We start from the raw sequence: 26,972 nt of genomic DNA, 5'->3' as shown, positions 1-26,972 counted from the left end.
CTCTCTGGCCCCAGTTCTACTCCTTGAGACCTCACAGCACAAATCCCTGTGGGTGTAGGCTCCAGTGTAAGTCAAGTTTGTGAAGAGGTTGTTGAGAGAGGGGAGGCAAGAGAAGAATGTTGAGGCCAGACTCAGAAGGTTCTTGGATATTGAGCAAAACAATAGGTTTCATAACCCACAGACAAAGAGAAATAAAGGACTTGATCAGAAATTACACCTTGACTCCTATGCCCCTGCTCCAGATAAATTGGACCTTTGATGCTAGAAAGATAATCGTGATATTGGTAGCAATAATGCTGGCATTGGTTGGTGATTCTCAAGGCTGGCTGCTCATCAGATCCACTAACAGCGCATAAGAAGAGAGACTCTTGGGTCCATTCCTAGAGAATCTCAATCCTTGATGCAGACTCAGCAAGAGACCTTTAGAAGAGTCGAGGAAGAGCATGGCTTTTACATAAATTATCTCATTTCATCTTTTACACCTGTATCCTGCAGCATTTGTGAACTGGACAATTCACAGAGGATGAGGTGGAGGTGTTACAAGGTGGGGGGCCCCCGGCAAGTGGCTAAAACTGCCCCAAAAAGGTAAGAGCCACTGGCTATCCACTACCAGAGAGAATCCACTCCTCTACTCCATCATTCCCATACAACCACAGCTACTGTGTCTTGGCCCTCTTCCCTCTGCAGCCACTGTCCCTGTCTCAGCTTCCTTTTAGAGTGAAACTTCTTAAAGAACATGGTCTGCTCACCTCCCCTTCTTTCCTTGTCCCACTCTGATTAGATCATTGCTAGCACTCCACGGAGACTGCCTTTGTGAAGATCATCAGGAACATACACTCTGACACACACAACTGACAACGCTGTCTCCCCCAGTACAGCCTCTCAGCAGCATCTGATATGGTTGACTGTGCACTCTTTCTGGAAACAGAATCTTCTTGGGACATCTGGGATCCTGTCCTCTCCTGTTTTCTCCCCAGTCTTGAGGCTGGTTTGTCCTCCTCTCTCTCTACACTCTCCGCCCTGAGTGATCTCACCTAGTCCTGTTACCTTAATTGATAACAATTCCCAAATATATCTCTGGCCGTGACTCATCTCAACCCAGACTTACATGTCCAACTGCCTCCTAGACATTTCCACTTGCATGTCCAGCAGGCATCTCCAGCCATGCATATTTAAAATGGAACTCTTGAGCTCCCACTGCTAACCACCCCCAAAAAATGAATCCAAACCCCTCTTTCCTCAGTCTTCCCCATCTGAGTAAATAAAGCCTCCACTCTCTAGTGGCTTAGACCAACAATCTGGGAATAAAATAATACTTACATCTCTTATTTTCCTTCCAACCTATGTGCAATCCATCACTGAGTCATACCTACACAGCTTCCAAAATAAATCTCAGAGCAACACACTTCTTGCATTTCCAATCCACAGTGCCGCAGTGGTGCAGACCAGCATCTCATGCTCTGACAACTGCAAGAGACTTGGGTGGCTCCTGTGCTGCTGTATAATTCATGGTCCACAGAAGAGCCTTTCAAAGCAAACACTGACATACTTCCCCTTAACTGAAAAACCTTCTGGTGACTTCCCACTACACTGAAGATAAACTCCTCACTGAGGCCTATGAAACCTTGCATGAAATGGCCTTTGTCACACCATCTGATACTTGTGTCTTCATGCTCATGAGCCTTCCCACCATCTCTTGGGAGTGCCTCATGACCCATGTCCTGGGAGCCCCTCTATTCATTGTATGAGTGTCAGCTCACTCAAGTGATTCGAATGCCACCTCTGACACTATCTGTTGTGGCTACTCCCTCCAAGTGCAGGGCCCATCCCCCATAACCCTACCCCCTTTCTATTTTTCTTTATAGCCCCAACAACACAGGATATTAGCCCACATTTATTTGTGTTTATGTTGGCATGCACTCTACGAGAGTATAAGCTCCATGTGTGCAAAGATTTTGTCTTGTCACTGTAGCCCCAGCCACTAAACCAGTTCCTGGCACATACAGGTGCCCCATATCTCTGTTGTGTAAATGAAGGAGTACATTCTAGGAGGCAAGTCATGTTAAGCCAGGCTTCCTCCTTGTTGTCCCAGCTCTGTCCTGTTCTCAGTCTTCCTTTAGCTTCTAGGTCTGCTGGCAGGAAAAATGTTGTTCTCCTGAATCCACCTCCAGTACTGTTCCCACTTGGACAGCCCAGCTACATGCTAACTCAACAACTTCAGGCAGATTTCTTACATTTTTTGAGCCTTGGTTTCCATACCTGTAAAATGGACATAACAATGTCTACCTTGTAAGGCTCCTCTAAGAATCAGATGATTTATGAAAAATGCTGAGGATGGCACCTAGAACTTATTTGGAGCCTCAATAAACTAAAAAAGAAATAAAATAAAATTCATATGGTGATAGCTAACAGACACCGGGTACTTGCTATATGCCAGGCACTATTCTAAGTGCTTTATACTCACTGGACACTATGAATAAGGTAATCTTGCTACCCATTTCCCACGTAAAGGAAACAGATCTAGAACTTGGTCAAGTTTACATACTCTTAAATGGGAGATTTAACATCACTGGAGCCCTGAAACTAAGCTATCCACAATGGTGGCTGCCATATTTACTCACAGCCATTCATTCTTTCAATAATCATTCATTCATTCTACATTCTAATAATCTACATTCATTCACTCAACACACATTTGGGTGTGGACTGAGTGCTGAACACCATCCTAGGGTCTGGCATATAGCTGTGACAATGGCCAAGTCCCTGCTCTTATGTTCTTCTCAATAAACAAGTAAAAATAAATCATATGTAGCATGTCAGATGGTGACAAATGCTGTAGAGAAAACTAATGCAGGGAATGGGTGGAAGTTTATGCAGGGAGACATCTGGGAAGGTGACATCTAAGCACAGACTTGAAGAAGGAATGTAGATGAGCCATATGAATATCGGGGAGCAGCAATCTTGGCAGGGAGGTACAAGAGTCAGATGCGGGCTATTTTCAGGTGTGCCAGTGAGGCCAGCAGAGCTGGCAGCAGAGGAGGAGAGGAGAGCAAGTAGTAGAAGGAAGGTGGAGAGACTGGCAGGAGAGCTCATGAGGGTCTTGTATGAGGTACCATGACAACCTGGTTTCCCACCTGGAGAGAGATGGGCAGCCCCTGGAAGATTCTAAGGAGAGGGATGGGATGGGCCTGAGTGAAATCTTATATTAACAAGATCATGCAGTCTTCTATGTTGACCATGGGCTGTAGAAGTAAATGTGGATACGGGAGACCAGCTGGGAAGCTTTGGCAATGGATCATGCAAGTACTGATAGTGATAAGGACCAGGATGGTAGCAGTGGAGGTAGTGAGACATGGTCAAATCCTGGGGTGCTTTGAAGGCAGCTGATGGAATTTACAGATGGATTGGACAGAAGTGGAGGGAAAGAGGAGTCAAGGATGCCACCAAGTGCTTTAGCCTGAGCTCTTGCACTGGACGTGATGGTCTGTTTTGTGTGATGTAGATAATATTAAAGTCACATTCTGGTCTGACTTGAAACATTTGCAAACAAGGCTGCATGCCCTCTAAGTGAGTTCATCCTATTAATATATTCCTTCCCAAAATAACCCCCAGCCTGACAGTGTCCCAGTGAGGATGGAAACCTTACTTGCAAATAATTTGCAAAGCTGACTCACTGGGGTTCAGACACAGAGATTTTAATGATTGTGTTTCCATTCCTCCCCAGAAATGAACACAGCAACAGAAACAAGGGAGACCAGGGCCGTGCCATTCCTGAGCTCAGAACTCCAGCGACCCCTGAGAACCCGACCTGGGATACCTGATGCATTGTCCTGAGCCTTGCTATAGGGCAAAATCTTCTGGTGCGGTCCAGGAGATCATCAGCTCTCGGCAGAAGGGGCCAAATACGATGAAGAGTAATCAGGTGATGAGGAGAATGGAGAGCTTGTCACCTGAGGAATGGCCAGCCAAGGGACTCAGCACGCTGAGCCCAGACCAGAGAAGGCTCAGGGAAGATGTGAGAGCTTCCACTGGGTCATGCTTAAGCTCCATGCACAGGACCAAATGGTGAAAGATGCAGGGAATACTATTTCAGTTTGGGTTTAAAAAGTACTTTTGTAAAGGCCTAGTGGAATGGGAAACCTCTGGAGATAGGGCTGTCACCACCCACCCTTCCAACAATTCTTTAGGCTACTTGGCCTATAAACCAGGATCATACCTTGTTCCCCCAATCCTCACCCTCCTCATGTCCATCCATTCCTGCTAACCCGGCCAGAATTCCATGATCCATCATTTGAAACAGCCATACCCCCTCAACTCCTTGACCCACTGACCCACTTGCCCTCATTATATGGCAACCTCCAACCCTGCTTACATCCTGACCTACCTCACACATCCACCACAGAGCATGTGGCTGGAGAACAATCCACAACTATGTTAACTGGTGTCAACTTTAAGTTCATGAACCCCAATCTCAAGTGGGCTTTTGGGACTCCTAGCAGCCATTCTGTGGTTCCCTGGTTCATTCAGTCTCCTGCTCATCTATAGGACTATTTCACACATCTCTCTCCTCAAGTCCCCTTATCCTCCTTCTCAGTTGATGACCTCACTCTGTACTCCACTGAGAAAGTAGAAGCAATCTGGAGAGGATGTCATGTGTTCCCTCTACCTGGAATAACCTACCTGGTTCTGTACGCATACGCTGTTTGCCCTCATGTTCCTATGGACGTAGTGTCCCTGCTCCACTCTGAGGCCCATCCACCCCCTCTCACCTGCACAAGAACATTGCTTCAGCAAGTTTCCTCTCTTGCTCCTGGCTACCAATTTTTCCCTCTCTGCTGGAACATCTCATTAACGTGCTGTAGCTGCCATCTTAGAAGGAAACTACACTCATCTATGCTCATTGTCTTGAGCTATTCTTCTCGCTTAAATCCACTCCAGAGGTTGTCTCTCCCACTGTGCCTTTGAAACAGCTCCTGTCAGGTAGTCAGAGGTCACGTTGCTAAACCCACCAACCAGAGCTCAGGCTTTATCTTCATTTCTCAGCAGCGTTGAACACAGGTGATCGCCATTCCTTCCTTCACATGCTTTCCAGCCCTCACTCAGGTAGGTCTGCTCCTACCAGCCTCCTTACCATCTTCCCAACCCTCTCAATGTTGGAGGGGGGTGCTCCTGGTCTCAGCCCTTAAGCCTATTCCTTTGGCCTCTATACACTTCCTAGGTGATCTTGTTTTCTGGCTTCAAGTGTCACCTATGTACTATGACATCTAAACTTACATCCAAGTTCTTCACTCCCCTCTGAGTGCTAGACCTCTATAGCTAACTGCTTACTTCACATCGTCACTAGGAGGTCTGACAGACAATTCACAGTTAATATACCTAAAACTGAGTTCCTAATATTGCTCCTCTTTCCCCCCCCCCCCAAAAAAAACCCTATTCCTCTTAAAGTCTTCCCTACTTCAAAACAAAAGCAAAAGCAAAGACAAAACAAAACCCAAAAACCAAAACAGCAACAACAACACACCACAATCCTAGTAGTTTCTCGGGCCAAAAATGTTAGCATTATTTTTTATTTCTCTCCCTCACTCCCCACATATAATACAACAGTAAGGCTTGCTTTCTCTACTTCCAAAATATGTCCCAAACTCATAAAATTCTCACTACCTCTCACTATGCCTTGTTACAAACCTGGTGCAAATCAGGTCACCTTACCTGGATGATGGCAAGATGCTCCCAACCAGCCTCCCCAGATGCACTAACAGCAAGCCTTTCAAAGTGTAAGTCAGGCTAGTTCTTAAAACACTCCAGTAACTCCCCTCTTACTCAGAGAAAAGCCAAAGTCCCAACCCTGCCCTATAAGGCCCTCTGCATCTAATCTCTGTGACTTCTCTACCTCATCATCTATTCATTGACTTGGCCCCAGCCACACTGACATCCTGTCTTACCTCCAAAGAAGATGAGCCTGTTCATCCCCCAGGGTCTTTGCAGCTGCTGCTGCTCCCTCTGCCTGGAGAGCTGTTACCTTAGGGACTTTATTCACTTTGTTCACTCCTGAGTGCTTGGCATATAGCATGTGCTTGATAAATATTTGCTGGGAAAATAAATGCAAGAGTGAATGAAAGTATGTAAGCAAAAGAAAAGTGGCCACTTTGGGAAGTTATAGTAGAAAAACCCTCACATATCAAGAATTCCTCCATCCGTCCTTCCATCTATCCAACAACCCTTATTGCTTGCCTAGCATGTACAAGCCTCTGCACCACGTTCTAGGGCTCATGTATACACGTGGCTCTTGCATCAAGGAACTGCTCTTGCAGGGAAGAGACAGAAATATAATTAAGTGGTAACAGCACAAAATGCAAAGTGATGTGACAGAGGGAAACAGAAAGTCTTACGTGAGCCCAGTGAAGGCCAGTATTTGGTTCTAACAGATGTGCGGCGGGCAGTGTGGGGCAGGAGTGACTATTTATTGACTTTTAACTGTCATTTCTAGCTCATGCATCTGTAACCCCAAACAGGTCGTGCCCATAATCAGACAAACAGATGGTGCAGAAACAACTTGTACCAAAGTTGCTACGAGTTTAGGGTTGGCTGACTCTGTTTCAGATTTTGAAACTCTGCCTTCCTGAAGCCCACGTGTACCATGCCCAGTCTTTCTCCTTATAGTCTGCCTTGAACCCCAGGACGGGCTTCCTTCTCCCAGTCCTTGGCATGGCAAGGCTCACAGTGCTTGGCAAGGCTTCAAGGCTAGCAGAATGGAGGTGGAATATCAGGAATCCTGGTGGGTGCCTCTCTGTCCCTCAGCTTTCCCCCAACCCCCGCTTTGTCCATGTGGCTGCTCAAGGCTCCTGGTTGGCCCTTCTCCAAAAGGTGGTCCCCTCCTCCAGAGCAGCCTACAGCCAATGACTGGATAGTGGTGGGAGGAGAATGTGCCCCAGATGGGACAGCTCCTGGGTATAATTCATGCTCCAGATGCCTGCGCAAAGCCAGCCTGGGTTTGAGAGCACAGCCTGGCTTGGCTCTCTTCCCCTTTTCTCTCTTCTGCTTCCATCACCTTCAAGGGAACTCCTGAAGAGCCCTCCCTCAACAAAACATGTGCATCCCAAGCTCCCTTGCAGGCTCTGCTTCTGGGGAACTTGCTTTCCTAAGATAATTCCAGCCTGAAAGAGATGGTTCAGGAACCAGTGTATATATTCTATTATGGACTGAATTATGTGCCAATTCCTCTGTTGAAGCTCTAACCTCCAACATGACTGTATTTGGAGACTGGGCATTCAAGGAGGTAACTATGGTTAGGTGAGGTCATGAGGGTGGGGCTCTAATCCAACGGGATAGGAGTCCTTACAAGAAGAACAGATACCAGGCATGCTCCTGCCTGGGCAAAACGGTTGTGTGAGGACATAGTACAAAGAGAGCCACCTGCAAGCCAAAGAGAATGGACTCAGGAGCAACCAACCCCACTGCCATCTTGATCTTGGACTTGAAGCCTTCCCAACTGTGAGAGAAGAAATTTCTGTTGTTCAAGCCTAGTATGTGCTTGCCATGTGCATTTCAGACTCCTCCAGCAGGCACCTAGAGAGCTAATGTTCATTCCCACTTCTATAAAGCAAAGACACATTTTAAAATATTGAAGTAGAAAAAGAGGAGAAAAACACTTTTGAGAACCTGCTATTTGCCTGGCATGATGTTTAGGAGGCTGGTTGTTACTGCTTGTTCAATACCCATCATCCTTCTTCTGGTGGGAGTCCCTTGGATTTCCTCCAAGAAACACTCCTGCCCTTAACTCTGTGTGGGGGCTCATCATGGTCATGCCCCCACCCCACTGTGACTCCAGGAATGGGCACATAATACAGTAATTTTAAATTAAATTTAGAATGTTATTCACCAGGATTTCTCAATCTGGAATAGTTATATTTGGAGCCCAAAATTTCTTTGTGGTGAGGGCTGTCCTGTGCACTGCAGGGTGTTTAGCAGCCTTCTTGGCCTCTACTAGATGCTGGTAGCACCTCTGAGCAGTGACAACCAGAAATACCTTCAGATACCGTCAAATGTCCCCTGAGGGCAAAATATTGCCCCTGGTTGAAAAACTCTGAGGGTATGCAACCTCACACAAGTAAATGAGATTCAGGCCTGGAACTTTACTAGAACTACTGGAAGGAGAAGTCTATGCTGGGGACTCTGAGCAAAAACAGTGTCACCTTGAGCTGCTGGGGCCATCTTGCCTCCACCGGGGAGAGCGAGCCTGTGCAAGAAGCCAACACAGAGCAAGGCAGAGCTGAGAGACAGAGAAAACAGACAGGTGGATTCAGCTGAGTTATATTCCAGTTATGTGAGCCAATTAGTTCCCTCTGGGCCTGAGCCAGTTTAGTTTGGGTTCCTGTCACAGGCATGAGTGATGTGACACATTTTGTAAACAGTATTTTGTGCCATCCTCATATCCACTCCCTTAGGTGGGCTTACTTACCCAGATTTAAAACTGAAAGAGGCACCAGCTGCCTCTTCTTGTGCCTCTACTACCCATCCACCCATCTGCAGTTCTTCCAAAGGCCATGGTGACGAGCAGAATGGATTGTTCATGGCTAGGCAGCAGGCTCAGGCTCTGCTGTTTGTCACTGACACTCAGGTGCCAGTAACAGTGCCTGGCTCTCAGTCAATGTTCAAAAATATTTGCTGCATGGATGAACGTGGTTTTATGGCTTGCTCAGGAATATGCCTGAGGATCTAATTTTAAAGCCCGAGGGAGTTTCCCTATGGATTTTGCATATTTGCTCTGCTCTGCTCTGCTCTAGAAGGAAAAACTAGATCCAATGATATGTGTAAGGAGGCCAATTTCAGAGAGACTGGAAGAACACATTCACAACCAGCTCTGTTGAGTGATGGGATGACGCACCTCAGGAAGAGCTCATGAGGACGGGCACATGGATGACACTGGCACTAGCCAATGTAAGGTGGGCACTGACTCCATGTCAACCACTGAGATGAGCACTTTATATCCACCGTCTCATTTCATCTTCACAACAACCTTCTGACGGGCATTGTTTTATCTTCATTTTGCCACTACACAAAGCCTGGAGAACTTGAGTAACTCATACATGGCCTCATGAGCTGTAAGCGCTGTGGATCCTCTAGCCAGATCCATGCACCAACATGGTCATGATCCTGTCTCATGAGGGAAGGAAGATTCGGTCACTAGAACCATTTAAGCCGAGGACAGATGACCTCAAAGAAGGGGAAGGATTCAACCAGAATTCTCCAAGTCAGAGATTCCAGGAGACAAGGAACTTGTACCCCTGAGACCAGATAATGGGGTGACTCATCTACAGAGGCCATTCCTGGCCCCTCATGCTCCCGCAGTCCTCACTCCTCTCCCAAATCACAGATGAGTTCAACATGTCCTAGCAAGGATCAGCCCCCTGCTGGACCTCTGATGACAAGGCTCACCTGACTCTGAGGTCCCCCCAACTCCACCCAAATTTCCCCCCACCAGCCACATCTTTGAGTCCCTTCCACTGGACCCCATACCAGCCTTGTACATTAAGCCCAACCTCTTCTTTTTCCCCAACAGCACCCCTGGGAGACAAATAATGAGCCATCAAGAAGCAGTTTTAATAGACGCCATGTGATAGGAAAATCACAGGCTCTTATCAAACAGACCAGATCTGAATGTCAGATCAACCTCATTCTTGTCACCTTGGGCAAGTTGCTAGGCCTTTCAGGGCCTTGGACTCAATGCTTGTAGACCAGGGACACAATACAGAGTTGTAGAAGTAAATGAGGTATGGAAAGTCAAGCACTCGTATGTAGCAGGGAGTGAATAAATGGTAGCAGACTTCTCTGGGTTTTGCTCCTTTCCTCCCAACAGAGTTACTATTCAAGCTGAGACTTCATCTATGTTCAACTTTTATTCACATAATGATGAGAAAAGGAATTGGCAGCTGGCCAGGGCAAAAGGACCAACACCTTTTGATAGAATCTTTCTCCAGCCTAGAACTCCTCCTTCACTTAGAAAATTAATTTCTTTGAAACATTGTCTCTTTCCCACTCCTTCCAGGTTTTTGTTTTTGTTTTTTTTGTTTTGGTTTGGTTTTGGTTTTTTTTTTTTGTTTTTTTGTTTTTGCACCCTGCTATTGACAGTTGCAAAGTCACTTTCATTGCCTTCATTTTACATGAGGGAAAAGTGTTGGATGAAAGGTGAGGTAGCAAAGTCCCATATCATACACCTGGCAAGCTGGGGAGTAAGGACTTGCTGGGCCACAACTTCCAGACCCCGACAGCAGCATGGCTTTCCCTCTACCATCCACCTGGGTTCAGAGACTCCTTATGGGGCAGCCTTGGAGTATAAGTGCCATGGCCAGGCACAAGGCAAGCATATGTCATGACCACGAATCCTGGGGCCGAGGGTGACTCTATCTAACTAGAATAGATAAGAGAACTGGGGTCAGAAATGGGCCCAGGCCGGGGGTTTGGCAACAGTACTTCATGGACCCTGATCCGTGATGCCAATCTGAGGGCCAGCTGGTCACTTACCTGAGGTCAAACAGTCATGGACTGTACAGTACCATTGCCAGCAGACTCCTCCTTAAGATCTGCTTGGCATACTGGAAGGGACATGATGCTGTGGAGTGGATTCCAACGTGAGCTCAGGCTCTGTGTAAGCTCTCAACTCCATCCCCCACCCAGGACCCCAGAGAGTGAAGAAAATTCAATGAGAGTGTGTGTGAGTGTCTGATACATTGGGGCACCTCTGGAAATGGCAGCCCTCCCTCCACTATGCAATAGGTGTACTTCTCTAGAGTATGGAGATCCCATTAGTTGCCACCTGGAAGTGGTCTTTGGGTCAAGGAAAGTGTCAGCACCTTCCCTGCCTCGCTGGGGGGCCACATGAGCATGGCATGCATGCTTTCAGGATGGCTCCCTGCCCCAGCCTTGCAAAAGTCTGCTTTGAAACACTGTCAGTCTAACTTGCTCCTTGTTGGGGATGTGAGGCCAAGGGTAGAGGAAGGGGTGGCACCTTTTTAAATAGTGTTCCTATAGCCCTGGGGAGGGGAAAGATTTTCTGGAGTCTGTTGAATCTCCTTTCCAATTCAGGTCAACGCAATACGGGGAGCTGTTGAGCACTTCCTGTGTATGGGTGTCAGGATAATGAGGAGGAGGATGGTAATAAGAGCAGCTTCTATTTACTGAGTTTCTGTCAACAGACTCTTCTCACTCCACTCATTTTCTCCAGTCCCTCTAACATTTCCTACAGGGCATTTTACAGAGGAGGAGGTTTGAGCTTCAAATAATTAAAGGACTTGGCCAAAGGCACATAACTGGAAACTGGAAGACCCATGAGTCAAGTTCAGACACGAATGCTGCAGGGACTCTACTTTTCCACTAATACTTTAATATCCCCCAGAAAGTTACAAGTGAAGATACAGAGAGAATGACTGGGGAAATTTATTGATAATAGATCTGATCTCAGATAAGTTTCTAGGATAGAAATAACTGAGAAATGAAGCCCAGGAGGTAAAGAGGATCTGACTGGAGAGGGCCCGGATGGGAAAGTTCAACAGGAAGTATTGGACACTCATTGCAACTGTATTTGTAATACAAAAGATCTGAAACAACCTTAATGTCTGTCCATGGGAGATTGGTTTAATAAGTTATCATTCAGTCATCTGACAAAACACTGTCCTTTATGGACTTACCTGGAACAATCACTAAGACAGTGTGCTGAACCTTCTCCATTTGCTCCTGCAGCCAGATCCATCTCCTCCCTCCCAATCCTGCTCTGAGCACTGGGAGCTGAGCCTCCTGGACTGTGCCAGCAAGGCTCCTGGTGTTTCCAGCTTCTACTTGGGTTTGACCAATAAGTGGCACAGCAGCAGGTCGGAAACAGAAGCCAGGGTATTACTTCCCTAGTCCCTCCCTGTTTGGACAATATTTATTGATTGTCCATGCAGCCCTCCACAACCTCAGCTCCTGCTTGTCAGTCCATTGTCCATGGTCTCTATTCTTCTTTGACCTCAGGTGCCCTGTCTCCCCCCACCCTTGCTCTTCTGGCATTAAAATCTCTCCAGCTGGACTGTCTAATGGAATTCTCCTGGGATCTTGACTATGATACAGACATATTTTGAACATTACAGAGAGGATCCCCAAGCAGAGATGGCGTCCACTAACCTCCCAAGAACTTTTCCGATCAGCTTCACCATTAAAGTCCCCACAAGTCCACCAATGGCAAATATGGACACCGTCACAGACCAGAGCAGAGTGAGAGTGTCTGGGTCTATTGGATGCCCATGTCTTCTTTCCCACGATTCATTGTAGAAGGCCTTGATGTACTGAAAACAAACAACAAACCATGTTATTGCATCCTGCTGCTTGAATCCAGCCAGTATGTAAACAGAAACAGCTTTTATAGAGCATTTTCTGCATGCTAGGCATTTTGCTAAGTTCTGTTTGAGCTTTATTTCATTGAACCCCTCTAACAAATTTTGTGGACAGGCCCTATTTTTGCCTCATTTTGCAGATAGGGAGGCTCAGAGAGACAAAGTGACTTGCTCAGTAAGTGGCAAGCCTGGATGGAAGTCAAACTCAGATCTGACCCCAAACCTGGGGTGACCATTTATACCTAGGGGTCCCCAGCTCTGGTGCACAGCAGTACCAACTGGGAAATGTGTTAAAAATACACATACCTGATATAACAGAAAGTCTTTCCCACCTTGAGGTAGGCAAAGATACACCATAAAACAAAAACAAAAAGCTCATTTGGGTTTCAGCAACATTAAATTGTTCTATTTTTCAAAAGACGACTTGAAAAAAATGTAAAGACAAGCCACAGACTGAGATAACATATTTGCAACACATATACTATAAAAGACTTACATCCACAATACATAAAGAACCCTAACAAGTCAATAAGACAACCCAATTAAATGAGCAAAGGACTTGAACAGACTCTAAGGAAAATTCAAATGACCAGTAAGTTAATGACACGATGCTTAATGTTATTAGTCAACAGGCAAAAGCAAATTAAAATCATAATGAGATACCACTTTGCATTGTCTAGATCCCCATTGTTGCCCATTCTGATTCAGTGGACTTGGGATGGTGACTGGCTGATTCTGATGTGCACCAAAGACTAAGGTCACGGCACTTAGCTCTCCTCAAGGGAGTTTCATCCCCAAGACGCTCATAGGTATCCACTGATACCGGACATAGCCCCACAAACATTTCCAGAGGCAGCATATGACACTGCAGAATAAGCATAGGTTCTAGATGCACAGACCTGAGCTTGAATCCCAGCACAACAATTTGCTAATGATTTAAACCAGCTGGACCTTTGCTTCCTCATCTGCAAAATGGGAATGATGACGCTAATGTCTCAGGGCTATTGTGAGGGTCACGCTAGACTTTGGCGCAGCGCCCAGTGCTTCGGTGAAGCTAACACAGTTCCTAGGAGACTAAAAACTAACAGGTCTGGTAAGACCAAGGAGTGATCAGCAGTGTACTCTCATGCACTGTGTTTAATTTGTACAACCATCTTGGAAAACAGTTTGGCATCATCTAAAAAAAGGTGAAGATGCCCCAAACCTACAACCCAGCAAATCCATTTCTAGAAAATTCCTCTAAAAAACTTTTTTCCATTTGCCCTAGGACATATCTACCCAAAATTCCATGTAGCATTGCTTATAAAAGCACCGAATGGGAAACAACCCAGATGTCCCCATGCAGTAGGATGGATAAATAAATTGTGGAATAGTCATCATATGAAACACTACAGTTGCAAACATGAATGAAGTACAGCAACATGCAAACACACATAATAAAATCTCACAAAAAATAGCATTGAACAAAATAAGGCAGAAACAAAAGAATACATATAGTATGATGCCATATATAAATTCAAAATTATGCAAATATAAGTTTTGGGAGGGGAATTACAAGTAGATTGTAAAACTACAGGGGCGCCTGGGTGGTTCAGTCAGCAAGCATCTGCCTTTGCTTCAGGTTATGATCCCAGGATCCTGGGATCCAGCCCCACATTGGGCTCCTGCTCAGCAGGGAGTCTGCTTCTCCCTCTCCCTCTACACCTTGCCCCTGCTCATGCTCTCTCTCTCTCTCTCCTCTCTCTCTCTCTCTGCACTCCCTCTCTCAAATAAACAAAAATCTTAAAAAGATTGTAAAACTACAAAGGAAAACAAAGAATTATTGCAAATGTCAGGTCAGTGGTCATTCCTGGGATGTAGTGGAAGAAATGATCTGGGGTGGGACACCTGGCAGGATCCTCTATTCTTTTTTTTTTTTTAAGATTTTATTTATTTATTTATGAGAGAGAGAGAGAGGCAGAGACACAGGCTGAGGGAGGAGCAGGCTCCCTGTATGGAGCCTGACATGGGACTCGATCCCGGGTCTCCAGGATCACACCCTAGACTGAGAGCTGCACTAAACCACTGAGCCACCCAGGCTGCCCTGGATCCTCTGTTCTTAATCTTCTTATTCTTAGCTGCATGATAGATAGATAATCATTCTTTAAACTCTGTGTGTACACAATGCATATGTATGTACTTTATATATTCTTTTTTAACTATAATGCATCCCAACAACCTGAAACCTTTTTTTTTTTTAATGGTGGGGATGTATTCTAGGCAGAGGGAGAAGCATGTGCCATGAAGCCATGGCAGAAGAGAGCTTACAGTGTCCACAGAATTGAAAGCAGGCCAGTGGGGGTGGAATGGGACAAGGGAGGGAAGAAGGGGCTGTAAGAAGTTGAAGGGGGAGGAAAGGGAGGTCACATAGGACTTTACCTGTCATGGTAATGAGTTTGCTTATCATTTGGACTTTTCTGGGGGATGGAGTGGAAAACTGTTGGAGAGCTTTAAGCAAGGGGAGGATAGAAATCTTCCAGGTTTCCATCTTTAGCAGACTGCTCTGGCTTCAGAGTGGCAAGAGAACTAGAGGAAGCTAACAAGGAAGCTGGCAGCATGTTGGGGGCACAGCAACAGTCCAAAGATCTTGGTGGCCTGGACCAAGTAGTGAAAGTAGAGAGAAGGGCTGGATCTGAGATTGTTTCAAGAATAGGATGGACAAGACTAACTGGGCAACTGACTCCGGATCTGGGGAGGGAAGGTGTTAGAGACGTCTAAGAGGAACACAGAAGACTGTTAGGTTTCTGGCCCAAGCAAATGGGCTGATGGCAGGAGATGAGGGAGGAGGGGTAGCATCCTCTCCCTATGAGATATCTATTCTCTTCCCATTCTCTCTCTCTCTCTCTCTCTCTCTCTCTCTCTCTCTAACTACCTGGCTCATAGTATGGAGCGAGGACAGAATATATTATCAACAACTAGGGCTATTCTGAAACATGATGATGTTTCCACACCTTAATGCACACAGCACTCATCATCCACTGATTCATTCAACAAGCATGGCCTGAGTACTGGGACCTGAGCTGGACACAGAGACAAACAAAACTTGGCCTCCAGACCTCAGAGATACTCCAGTCCACTGGAGGGGATAATGCACTGTACCATTTAAGGATGCTCTTGGCTGCATATAACAGGATATCAAAACTCAAAACAGCTAAGCAACAAGGACCCTTACCAGCTTATGTAAGTGCAGACTCACAAGAGCGCTGAGCTTGATCTGGTGGCTCAGTACCATGGCCAAGAATCCAGGTGCTTCCTTTTGCTTCACTCTTCTCTCCACAGTTTTGACCTGGTCCTAAGGCTGCATCCACTCACAAGTACAGGGTGACTTTTAGAAACCCTTTTGGCCACATATGTGAGTGAAGAGAGTAATCCTGGCCTCTCAAGGGTCTCTTGATGCCAAAATCTTTCCAGAAGCCTCTAGCAATCCTCTCTTTATATCCCACTGGCCCAGATCTGGGCATAGGCCCCTCACTAAGCCAATCATTAAAGAATGGGATAGGAAATGTCCCCTGGATCTCTGGCCCTGAATTCCATTTCTTTATCTTCTCTTCTTCAGCTTCTAAACAAAACACCATTCTCTAATTGCTCAGTCAAAACATGGGAGTTCCTCCTAAATTCTTGCCCTTGATCCATACCCCTCAATTAAGCCATCCTGGCTTATCCCTGTGTTATCAGTTGAATTGTGAACCTCCTCCCCTCAAATTCGTATGTTGGAGTCTTAAGTCCCAGAACCTCAGAATGTGACCTCATTTGGAAATAGGGTCATTGCAGATGTTAATTAATTAAGATGAGGTCATCTTGGAGTAGGGTAAGATCCTACCCCAATCTGCTTGGTGTCCTTATAAAAAGGGTAAATTTGAACACATTTTTATGGGCTGAACTGTGTCTCCCCTCCCCCCCCTTCAAATTGTAGGTTGAATCCTAACCTACTGTGCCTCAGAACGTATACAGGCTCTTTACAGAGGTAATCAAATTGAAATGAGCTCATTAAGGTGGACATGGTCCAAAATGACTTGCATCCTTATTAAAAGCGTCCACAGAGGCATGCATAGAGGGAAGACGATGGGAAGAGGCACAGGGTAGGGTCCGCCCTAGAACAGACTCATTGCTCGCAGGCCTCGGAAGGAACTGACCCTGCCTCAGCTCCAAAATACTTGTCACCACTTAGCCCACCCCCGCCGGTCCAGGCCACCATAGCTGCTGCGCGCTCAGCTCACCAAGGAGTCGCGTGCTGGCAGTGGCTGGACATCATTGCTGACCCTTAGTGTCCACCACTCTGTGGCCACCTGTCATCCTTTGGCTCCCCTGCATGGGGAACCCGGTCCCATTTTGGGGAACTCCATGCTCCACAGCACTGGGGGAACACACAGTCCACTCCTCCCTATTTAGATTGACTGCACTAGACACCTGCTCCCCTAGCATCCGCTGCAGCTGGCCAGTGGTCACGTGACTCGGGCTCAGCCAGTCAGAGGCCTGGGCTCTGCGGGGCGGGGCTCTGCGGTGGGCGGGGCTCTGTGGGGGCGGGGCTCTGCAGTGGGCGGGGCTGTGTGGGGCGGGGCTCTGCAGTGGGCGTGGCTCTGCGGTGGGCGGGGCTCTGCGGGGGCGGGGCTGGGACTCCTTCCACAGCCAAGGGAGCGCAGGCCAGACTGGGTTTGGGGACCACTAAGACAGCAGGGGAGCCCCCGTGTCCTGTGCCACCTGTAAACTAACCGACACTGGTGGCCCCTGGGTATGAGGTGGGGCATCAGCCAGGCTGCAAAGCTTCAAGGCCGGCTCACCAGCCCTGCCAACAATCCTGCGAGCTTCTCCCTAGTTTGTCAACAACTCTTTTAGCTTCAATCAGACAAAATTGCTGTTGTTCTTTCCAACTGCTGAAACTACCCAAACACGTGAATTATCCCATTTCAGCCTCACAGCAACCCTGCTGGCAGAAAGCCTCAATGATAGATGAGGGAGCCAAGAGTTGCCAACTTGCCCATGGTCACGCGGCTAACAGGTGGAGGAGGGGAGGGCTGTGCGAGGTCGGCCTCACATCCGAGCCCTGAAGGACAACTCCGTTATCCAGGCTCCAAACTTCACAGTCAAGGTGTCCATGTTAAGCAGCTGAGTAAAATGGTGTATTTATCGGTTTAAAAGTATTAATTAAGTCTGTGTTAGGGGCTAGACACTCTGCTAGGCCCTGAAGTACAAGGATGACAACCAAGGGACACAGAACATAGTGGGAGGAAGAGTGTGATGAACTGTTAAGGCAGTGGCTGGAGAGGCCTGAGGAAGGCAGGCATATAGGACCCCAAGAGTGACAGCGAGCATTCACAGGGTCAAAACCCTTGGAGAAGCTGGTGTAAGGAATGAGTATCCAGGACAGGACAGGCACCTCTCTTGCTGCTCAATAATCAGGAGTCCCCCCCTGCTCCCCATCCAACACACATAGAAGGTCATTCTTGGGTGTCACCTTGGTACCTACTGCAATCCCGCACTGATTCAAGCAACCACAGCCACCTTGCAAAGAGCCTTGCTAACACCCACTCTAGAGAGCCTCTTAGCACACCTGCAGCAACAACCAGTTTCCTGGAATTGATGTGCAGAAACTAGAAGGATGCTGTTGAGGAAGAAATTTTTTTTTTCCTGCTTTTTCAGGCATTCAGGAGCCTGCTGGGAAAGGGAGCAGCTTTCATATCGCACACTCCTAGTAGTTGCTTTGGGCATCCCTGCAGAGATTTCATATCTCAGCTTGGGGAAGATGGAGTATGGACAGAAGTCCCTGCAGGGGGCTGGAGAAGGCTGAAAGACTTGCCAAAAAGCTGTGCCCCCTGCAGAGACATATTTCCCAAAAGCCCTAAAAGCTGGTTTCAAAGTGATGGCTTTAATGACTAAATGTTTGTCTTCTTGAGGGATGAATTCAGCAAAGGCCTGGATGAAAGGCAGCCTGAAGTCTTCTATGATAGGAGTCAGGTGATGAAGGTTGTTCCACTAATTCATTACACAAATGTTCATTGAGTTGAGATATGTGGACCCGATATATGTGAACACTGACTTGCACTGCATTGTACAGAACAGGTGTTTTAGTAAGCATTTTTTTTTAAATTGAGCTTCTGCTGTGTGTCAGTCACCATGTAATGATAAAAATAGGTAACCCACACATATTTACAATATGCCATGCGCTATCCTGAGAACTGGACACATAGGAACCCATTCCATCCCCTCCACAACCCTATGAGCTAGGTCTTGGTTTTTGACTTCTCTTTGGGCAGATGAGGAACCATAGGGATGCATCCATAGGGACTTTGTCCTAAGGTCATGCCATTGGCATGTGGAAGGGTCAGGATGCAAACCCAGGTAGCTGGACTCCAGAGCCCATCTCTTAATCACTACTCTATTCCAATTTAGTATGGAAAAGACAAAGATGATCATATTGGTACTTCTGTTGCATATTGAAAGCCTGGATTAGGAGAGAAGAAGGGACATAGAATGAATAATGGTTGACAGCTAAGTAGCAGACATCTATATACCTCAGCTTGTTTAACCCTTGCAGCCATCCTGTGAAGTTTCATTAAGAGCAGAAAACTGCTCCTGAGGAATGCACCTGAAAGCCAGAGAGAATCTAGTGGAATGACAGAGCCACCCCCCCTCCCCATACCTCTGTTCATAATGTCTGGGTCTCCTCCTCTTCCTGGCTACACTGCCAGGTCACATTTCTCAGCGCCTTGTATCTGAGTGTGGTCATGTGGCTACATCTCACTAAAAGAGTATGAGCAGAAGTGGTGTGTGTGACCTTCATCAAGGTGTTAAGAGTTCGTGTGCCTTCTCCTCACTCACTCCCTTTCCTTATAGTCTGATCATTCACAGATTAACCAGCAGAGACCTCTAAAGCCCTTAGGAATGGTAGGGCCACTCAAATGAAGGAATCTGGGCCCCTGAATAACTTCATGGAGTAGGAGACGTTCACCTGCTCTCAATGGTAGTATGGATGAGAAATGAAATTTCACTGTGTTGGACCACTGAGATTTAGGGGTTGCTGGTTATTTATTTATTCATTTATTTGAGAGTGAACTTGAGTTGGGGGAGGGACAGAGGGAAAGAATCTGCAAGCAAACACCCCACTGAGCATAGAGCCTCACTCAGGGCTCAATCTCATGACCCCTGAGATCATGACCTGAGCCAAAATCAAGAGTCAGACATTTAACTGACTGAGCCATCCAGGTGCCCCTAGGGTTGCTTGTTAGAGCAGCTACTTTACCCAACGACCACAACCTGATTCCAAAGCCCATGCCATGAAAATTACTGTACCATGAGTCTTTAAGAAAGAGGGAAGATTTCAGCAAAGTCATAAAAGATGAGTAGGAAATATGAGCCTTCAGCTAGAGGTTTCCTTTTATGTTTTGGGAAACAAATTCAAATGCAAGTCTCCATTTGAAAAAAGTATTCTGCAATAAAATATAGTTTTAAGCTTACTTGCTAACTAATCTCTAGGCCTGATTTGGGCCTTCTCATTTATGGATTCCACATTGCCCTTTTCCATTGGGTCTCTTTCCAAGAAGCCCATTCGTGTCTTTCTGGCTCTACAGAACACCTGCTTCCTTACCACCAGGGGGCCCAGATTCCCATCCTGTCTTCTGGATACAAGTGCTGTAGCCCCCTGCCTTCAAGGAGCTTCCAATCTAGTGGGCAACAGTAGAATAAACGTCTGACTGTAACATGGAGTGAAGTGCAGTGATAGCAGGAAGGAAGCTGAGAAAGGCTGTGGACACCTGACCATGCCATGCTCACCAGATCAGGTGAGCAAGAAGGGCCGGCAGAGGTGGGCTTGGGTTGGACAGTCATCAGCAGAGGAAACAGAATCCTTGAAGACCCAGAAATTGGTCATAACTGGCCTTTGCTGTCAGCCTGAGGAGTCCACACATAATCGTATGGGTGCTGGGGAGTGGCTGGAGAATCTGAGAATGGAATCAGGAGTCTAACTGGTGCTTTAGAAGCACATGGGAGTTATTTCAGTAAGTTTAGACTGGAGGTGGCTGGCCCAGCCGGGAAGAGCCTGGAGCGGCAAGGAACAGTGAATCTAAGAAAATTCTTTCTTAAACTCAGAAAGGAGCATTTATATTATGGCAAGGACTGACTCAAGCCTATACTGCAAAGAAATAAATGAGAGGTTATATGGCTAAAGCTAAGGAGACTGAGTGAAGAGCACCACTGAGTCCTCTGTGACATCCAGCAAGTGGTCCTGCCTCTGAGGGCAGACTTCTCAGTGGTTAAGGACCCTGGAATCCACTTTATTCAGTTCTGTCACTTCTCTGCTGGGTGATCTTGATAAGTTACTTAACCTCTCTGTGCCTCAGTTTCCTGATCTGTTAAATCATTTCCCTCCTTAAAGAGTTACTGTGAGGATTTGTCATGAGAATGAATACAAAACACAGAGCTGAGTCCACAGGAAACACACAATACAGGTCAGAAATTGGGGTGGCTGCTGGCAGTGTTGATACCATTATTTCTGATCTGTAAAATAAAGGGCCTAGATTTGTTTATTTCTCAGGCCTATGAATCCCATGAATAATTTACCATCAGCTCCCCAGCCAACAGCTCGGAGGCCAAACTTCTGGCAACCAGTTGAAAGCACACAATTCCCAGCCAGGAAGACCAGCTCAGAACACCTCCAAATGATGGCAGGAAATTGCCAGGCAATGGGAGGCAAATTACGTCGTAGTCTGCTTTATAATATTAATGCTCCTCACTGATTCACACACAGCCTGTCATGAATTCATCTAAAAATATTCTCAAGAGTGCTATAAAAATGCACATAAATAGCACACTTTGGTGGCTGGGCCAGAGTACACACACATTGCATAATCAAGCAGGCCATGCCCATAACTCTTTCCAGATTTATAAGGACAGTCTACACCACTGAGCACACTGGCAGAGTGAGGAAAACAGTATGGAAGTCCTAACAAAAGTGCCCACCACCAAACCAGGCTCCTTGAAATAAGGATCACACAAGGACAAAATTCCACAGGCCCAGGGGTGCCACCTGATGTCACCTGACTAGCAAAGGTGAGGCCTCTTGAGACCGCTCTCCTCTGAAAGACCAGCATGCAGGATTGGCCTGAGGCTGGTGTCGGGGAACTGGGATATCGGGAGGGTTCTCACCATTCCCAGAGCTGATAAAAGTGGCTCACAAAGCCTAGACTAAGCAAAGAGTCTGGTTTATGCTAAACACCTGCTTTGTTTCTGGGAGTCAGAAGTGGTGCACACGACCAGAGTTGGGACCAACCAGCCCCTCATGAAAACCCTGAACTCAGTGTCTGATGAGATTCCTGAGTGGACGACATTCCACATGTGTTGTCATACTTGTTGCTGGAGGACTAATTAAGTGACTTCACCGGGTGAAGACTCTGGAAGCATGCTCCTGGCTTCCTCTGACTTTGTCCCATGTGCCTTTTCCTTTTGCTGATTTGTCTTTGAATCCTTTCACTGGAGTAAATCCAAGCCATGGGTGGAGAGTAGGGAGTCCTGGCATGCTGAGTCCTGACATGCTGGGTCCTCCTACTGAGCTATCAAATCTAAGGGTGATCCTGGGGACCTGACACAGCTCCCAGCCCTAAGGACAATGCCCAGGTCCCATTCTGACATGGCTTGATGCTTAGTCTGCATGTCTGTGCTGGGGTTTCTCTCCCTGCTGTGTGATTCTCCGGGAGGAGCTCAGCGACTGACTGTACTTGAAACACACGGGTATATTCTACTCCCCACAGCTGGCTTCCAGAATGAAAACTGAAGCCAATGAAAGAGGATGCATCAATTGCAAGCAATAGTCAGGCAAGTTAAGACTTTCAGAGCTTCCTGGGTTCTTCCGCCAACCACTTTTACGATGGGAAGAGGGGGAACCTTTGTGTTTGATCATATAGGAAATGAAGAAAGAACGTTTCATTTTCCAAATCTGGCCCTGGCCAGAAGCAGTGGAGTGTATACACTCCCAAATAACCTTGTTATTCAATGAAAATTTTAATCCTGGGCCTCTTTCCTACTAGAACATTCTTTTGAGAGCTTGCATAGCTGTGTTTGCAGGGGGTCAGTGCATTCACACTGACATGTCTCTCATTTACTCTGAAATAACACTTCCTACTCCTTTCTGTAAGTCCTCTGGTTTATATTATCATCAATAAAAATAATGAGAGTTTTCACTACTGTTTAAATTGCTTATGGCTTCTAAAAACCAGTCTTAAGGCATCAGCAGCTTTCATAGGATATCTGATCCAATCCAAGTTCAGGGTGATGGTTTTGAGCACAAGTTCTGGAATAATTTATAGAAAAGGAATAAAAACCCTAGCCTGCAAATAGGACCCCTGAGGACTAAGTGAAGATATGTAGTCCCCAGAATGATGTCCAGCCTGTAGTAGGCACTCAGTAAATCTCAGCACCTCTCTCCAATGGGTCAGAAACAGAATGTTTCTAGTTATACTAGTTATACCAGCAGTCCCAACTCTGATACGCGCCCTTCCAAGTTTTCCCAACTGTAAGCCTTGCTGGGGTAACCTATCCTCTATTCTCTCTGTCTGGCTACAGCAACCACTGCCTTCACCCCTCTACACAGAGCCCTAAGCCCTGATGGGGCCATGGCTCCTTCTCCATTAGGTTCAACAAAGGCACTTTTTTTCAGAGAATATTTATGAAATGGGAAAATTCTGAATCAAAGATGCAGGTTTCTGAGCTCCAATAAGCTGGGGACCTAAGAGGATGGAGCAGGCACATGTGGTTCACACAGACACCAATACCCGCAGGCCTGGAAAGGTACCTCCTCCTGTCAGCCAGCGGCTCTGTCAGCCTGATTCAATCCCAACCAAACCAAACAATGACTCACAACGCCTGATTTAAACAGTGTAGCAGCATTTTACACTAGAGAAATCTTGGGAACAATCTAAGAGACCCACATTAGGAAGATGGAACACCCACACGATGCCTCAGTGTACACTATTGGAGATCCTGGTGATGGGAGATTTTCAAGAACGTGGAAAAATACTTACAATATAAATATTAAGCCCCTCCTAAAAGATACAAAACAGAAGATATGAATGATCTTTGGAAAACAGAGTAGATTTAGATAAAGGCTATTAAAAATGGCCTCCAGGTGGGGCTGAGGTTGTGACTTTTCTTCAGACATGAGCTACCGCCTATGAGCTCAGCCTCCTGGGCCAACTACCTAGTCTCCCTCCTTCAGGCTCCTGTATTTGTACAGTAGGATTGTTATCACAGTGCCTTCCATGTGGGCTGCTATGCAAATGAGGAAGATAGAAAGTGATTCATAGCAGTAGTTTTATTATTCAATTATAGAATTTTAAATTTGTGCTGTTTGTTTTTGCTAAGAGAAGCCCGTTTGGCTTATATAACTACTGAGACAAGGTGAGGCAAAATAAATAAATAAATAAAAAAGAAGTAGAAGAAGAAGAATAAAAAGAGAGAGAGGTTGAGACAGAAGAAAACAAAAACAAAAGGAAAAGACCTTGATTTTAAAAATTAAAGACAGTCTTGTTCCACATTTAAATTATCCAGAGATACCTGCTTCATCAAATAATTGCCAGTAAAAAGAAAAAAAAATTGCAAGTTTTCCTTGTAATGACAAGATGCACAGGTTTCTCCTGTAATCCCAGGGGTCTCCTGCCAAGATGCAGAGCCCCACTGCACCTTCCTGTCAGCCCGTCCAGCGTTAATGTCTTTGATATGATCCATGCTCATCACGCCCTGCCAGATTCCCTGAGAGCAGGCCTGGGCCACAGGGAGGGGCCCTGCCATGTGCCTCTGCTTCCCTCAAAGTGCTGGGGCTCTCGGAGAAACTCACTAAAACAGCAGCATGGGGTGGGATTAATTGAAAGGACCAGAACTCCCTTCTGGGCTCTCTGCTAGTTCACTGAAATCTTTCCTTTGACTGGCATCTAACATCTGCAGCTAATTGGGGCAGCTCTGCTCTTGTAGAAAGATGATTTTATTCTTTATCACTGCTTGTTTACCTGCCCTTAGGGTAGAAGAAAAGGGTGAAATATGCCATTTCTGCTGGGAACTCATGGGGAGTCAAATTAAGTGTTCTGCTGAAGCCCTGGGCTTAAGTTCAGTAGCCCCCCCTTTATCCACAGGTAATGCATTCTAAGACCCCCCAGCGGATGCCTGAAATTGCAGATAGTACTGAATCCTACATGTACTATGTTTTTTTCTTATATCCACATACCTATGGTGAAGTTTAATTTATAAATTAGGGACAGTAATAGATTAACAATATAAAAATGAAGGGCGCCTGGGTGGCTCAGTCAGTTAAGCATCTGCCTTTGGTTCAGGTCATGATCTCAGGGTCCTGGGATGGAGCCCCGTGTCTGGCTCCCTGCTCAGCAGGAAGCCTGCTTTTCCCTCTCCCTCTGTATGTGCTCTCTCTCTCTCTCTCAAATAAATAAATAAATCTTTTTTAAAAATTTAAAATAGTTTTAAAAACAGTAATAATAATAATGAAGTAGAACAATTATAATCCTGCATGATAATGGAAGTTATGTGAATGTGGCCTCACTCACTCTCAGAATGCCTTATTGTACTGTACTTGCATTTTCCTTCTTGTGATGACATGAGATGATGAAATGCCTGGGTGGGGAGATGAGATGTGGTGAGTGACAGAGCCACCATGATATAGCATTAGGCCACTCTTGTCCTTTGAAGATATGTCAGGAGGAAGATCGTCTACTTCCAGGACACAGGAAGTATCTGTGGCCTCCTGTCTGAGGCCAACTGACACCATAGAAAGTGGAACCACAGATGGGGGATGTGTGGGAGGTCCACTGTACTAACATCGAAAAGGTCAAACTCTGTCTCCTGTCTCAAGAAAAGACCAAATGTCACCAGCTCAGAAATCAATGGGACAATGAGTAAGTAGTTCATTACAAAAGTCAAACCATTCACTGCTACTTTTGTTGGATTCTGGTTTTGTTTCAATTAAGTCCTCATGAATGAGCCCAAAGTTCTCATTTTCATTCTTCCTTTCTCACTCTTTCCTGCTCTTGTTTATAAATTCATTTAACAAACATCTTTGGGTATTTTTAGGTTGAGAACATACATGTGTATGACATATATCACATGTATATATACAGTTAGATAATTAAGATTTGGGGTTGCTTTTGTCCCTGTGCTTGGAAAATAGCCTCCAAACCCTTGGGATTTCCTGAGTGATCAGAGTGTCTTTGTTATTCATGGTGGGCCTCTCAGCCCCAACCCAGAAATTTATGCAAATGAGATAACTCAGGTGAGGGGCTGGCCCCACCAAAAAGGCCAACCCGGTGATCAGAGGGTTGGAGCTTCATGCCAGGTGGTATCAGCCCTACCTCCAAGAAGGGAAGGGGGCCTTAGGATTGACTCAATCTATCATGCCTATGTAAGGAAACTCCATTAATAACTCTGGACACAGAGGCTTGGGTGAGTATCCCTGGAGGACAGGACTCTGCATATTGTTAAATGTCCATTTACTGGGAGAGTAACGCATCCTACCTCTGCAGAGAGAAGACCAGAGGCTTAGTGTTTCAAACCCCCAGACCTCACCCTATGTCTCTTCTTTTGGCTGGTTCTGATTTGTATCATTTTGCTATAATAAAACTGTAGTTGTTATAGCTTTCATGAGTGCTCTGTGTCATTCCAGGAACTTATCAAAAGTTCCTGCGGAGTAATGGGAACTCCCCAGTTTGTAAGAAGTATGGGTGGCCCTGGTATCCCCAAGCTTACAGCTGGTGTCTGACATGAGGGAAGTCTTTAGCGAATTGTGTTCTTAACCTTGAACTTGCCCTACCTCTGGGTAGTCAACATCTGAAGTCATTACAAACCTTTGCAACAGAAGCCCCTCTGGGCACTGGGGAAAGAGAATGACCAAGATTATGGGACGATACTTGGACATGCAGGATCCTATCTGCTGTGCTTTTGCTAATCCTCCAAGCACTTATCTGAATTATAGGCCAGGAATGGGAAAATGAGTGCCAGGTGTTCACTCTCCATCTTGGAATTAGCCCTAAATGGTCCCTCCTGCCCACCTTCCTGTCTGTCCTCCTAGCCCCAGAAGTCCCTGTCTGCTTTCTCATTTCCCTTGTCATTCATGGTTCCTATCTGACACACTCATTTAGCTCAGTGTTGGTCCTTCTTGGTGACTCTTCTTAATGCCCACCCAGTGGTCATCCTGCTTGAGCTGGCCCCTTACATGTACCTGTGGGTTCAACCTGCTGACCCACTCTTCCTCACCAGATGCTACTCTGGTTTGGTTACACCTGAGCCCCATCCCCTTTGGTTCTATCCTCATCTTTGTGGGGCCTGGGCTCTGTATTGTTCACTCAGGCTCAAACCTTGCATTTCTTTAGAATACTGCTTTCATAATCTTCCTGTAGGCTCTCCAGACAATACCCTAGAGCAAGAAGAGTTTTGACTCATGCTCTGGTTGACACTTCACCTCACCCAAGGCACATCAGTTCTGCCTTCTCAAATATTGGCACCCACCTTGGCTCCCAGCAGCAACCCCAGAAACCTAGAAACTCCCATCCTGCCTCTGACACCCCCATCCAGCACTCAGTG

The 26,972-nt window shown here is 46.2% G+C and overlaps 1 protein-coding gene and 1 long non-coding RNA gene across 2 annotated transcripts in view; one reads left to right on the top strand and one right to left on the bottom strand.

The window, feature by feature from the left end:
- Positions 1 to 26,972, bottom strand: part of SLC2A9 (solute carrier family 2 member 9) — a 189,046-nt gene that overhangs the window by 146,885 nt on the left and 15,189 nt on the right. Inside the window, exon 3 of the mRNA NM_001130835.2 lies at positions 12,157 to 12,317. Coding sequence (NP_001124307.2) covers positions 12,157 to 12,317 — 161 coding nt within the window. The remainder of the gene's footprint in view (positions 1 to 12,156; positions 12,318 to 26,972) is intronic.
- LOC111095275 lies at positions 493 to 4,110 on the top strand. Its single transcript, XR_005357251.1, has 2 exons — positions 493 to 585; positions 3,725 to 4,110. It is a non-coding gene; the product is annotated as an uncharacterized LOC111095275 (long non-coding RNA).

Source organism: Canis lupus, chromosome 3 (assembly GCF_011100685.1).
Source record: "Canis lupus familiaris isolate Mischka breed German Shepherd chromosome 3, alternate assembly UU_Cfam_GSD_1.0, whole genome shotgun sequence".
NCBI lineage: Eukaryota > Metazoa > Chordata > Mammalia > Carnivora > Canidae > Canis > Canis lupus.
The sequence above is the reverse complement of the archived record's forward strand: the minus strand, read 5'-3'. Positions and strand labels throughout refer to the sequence as shown.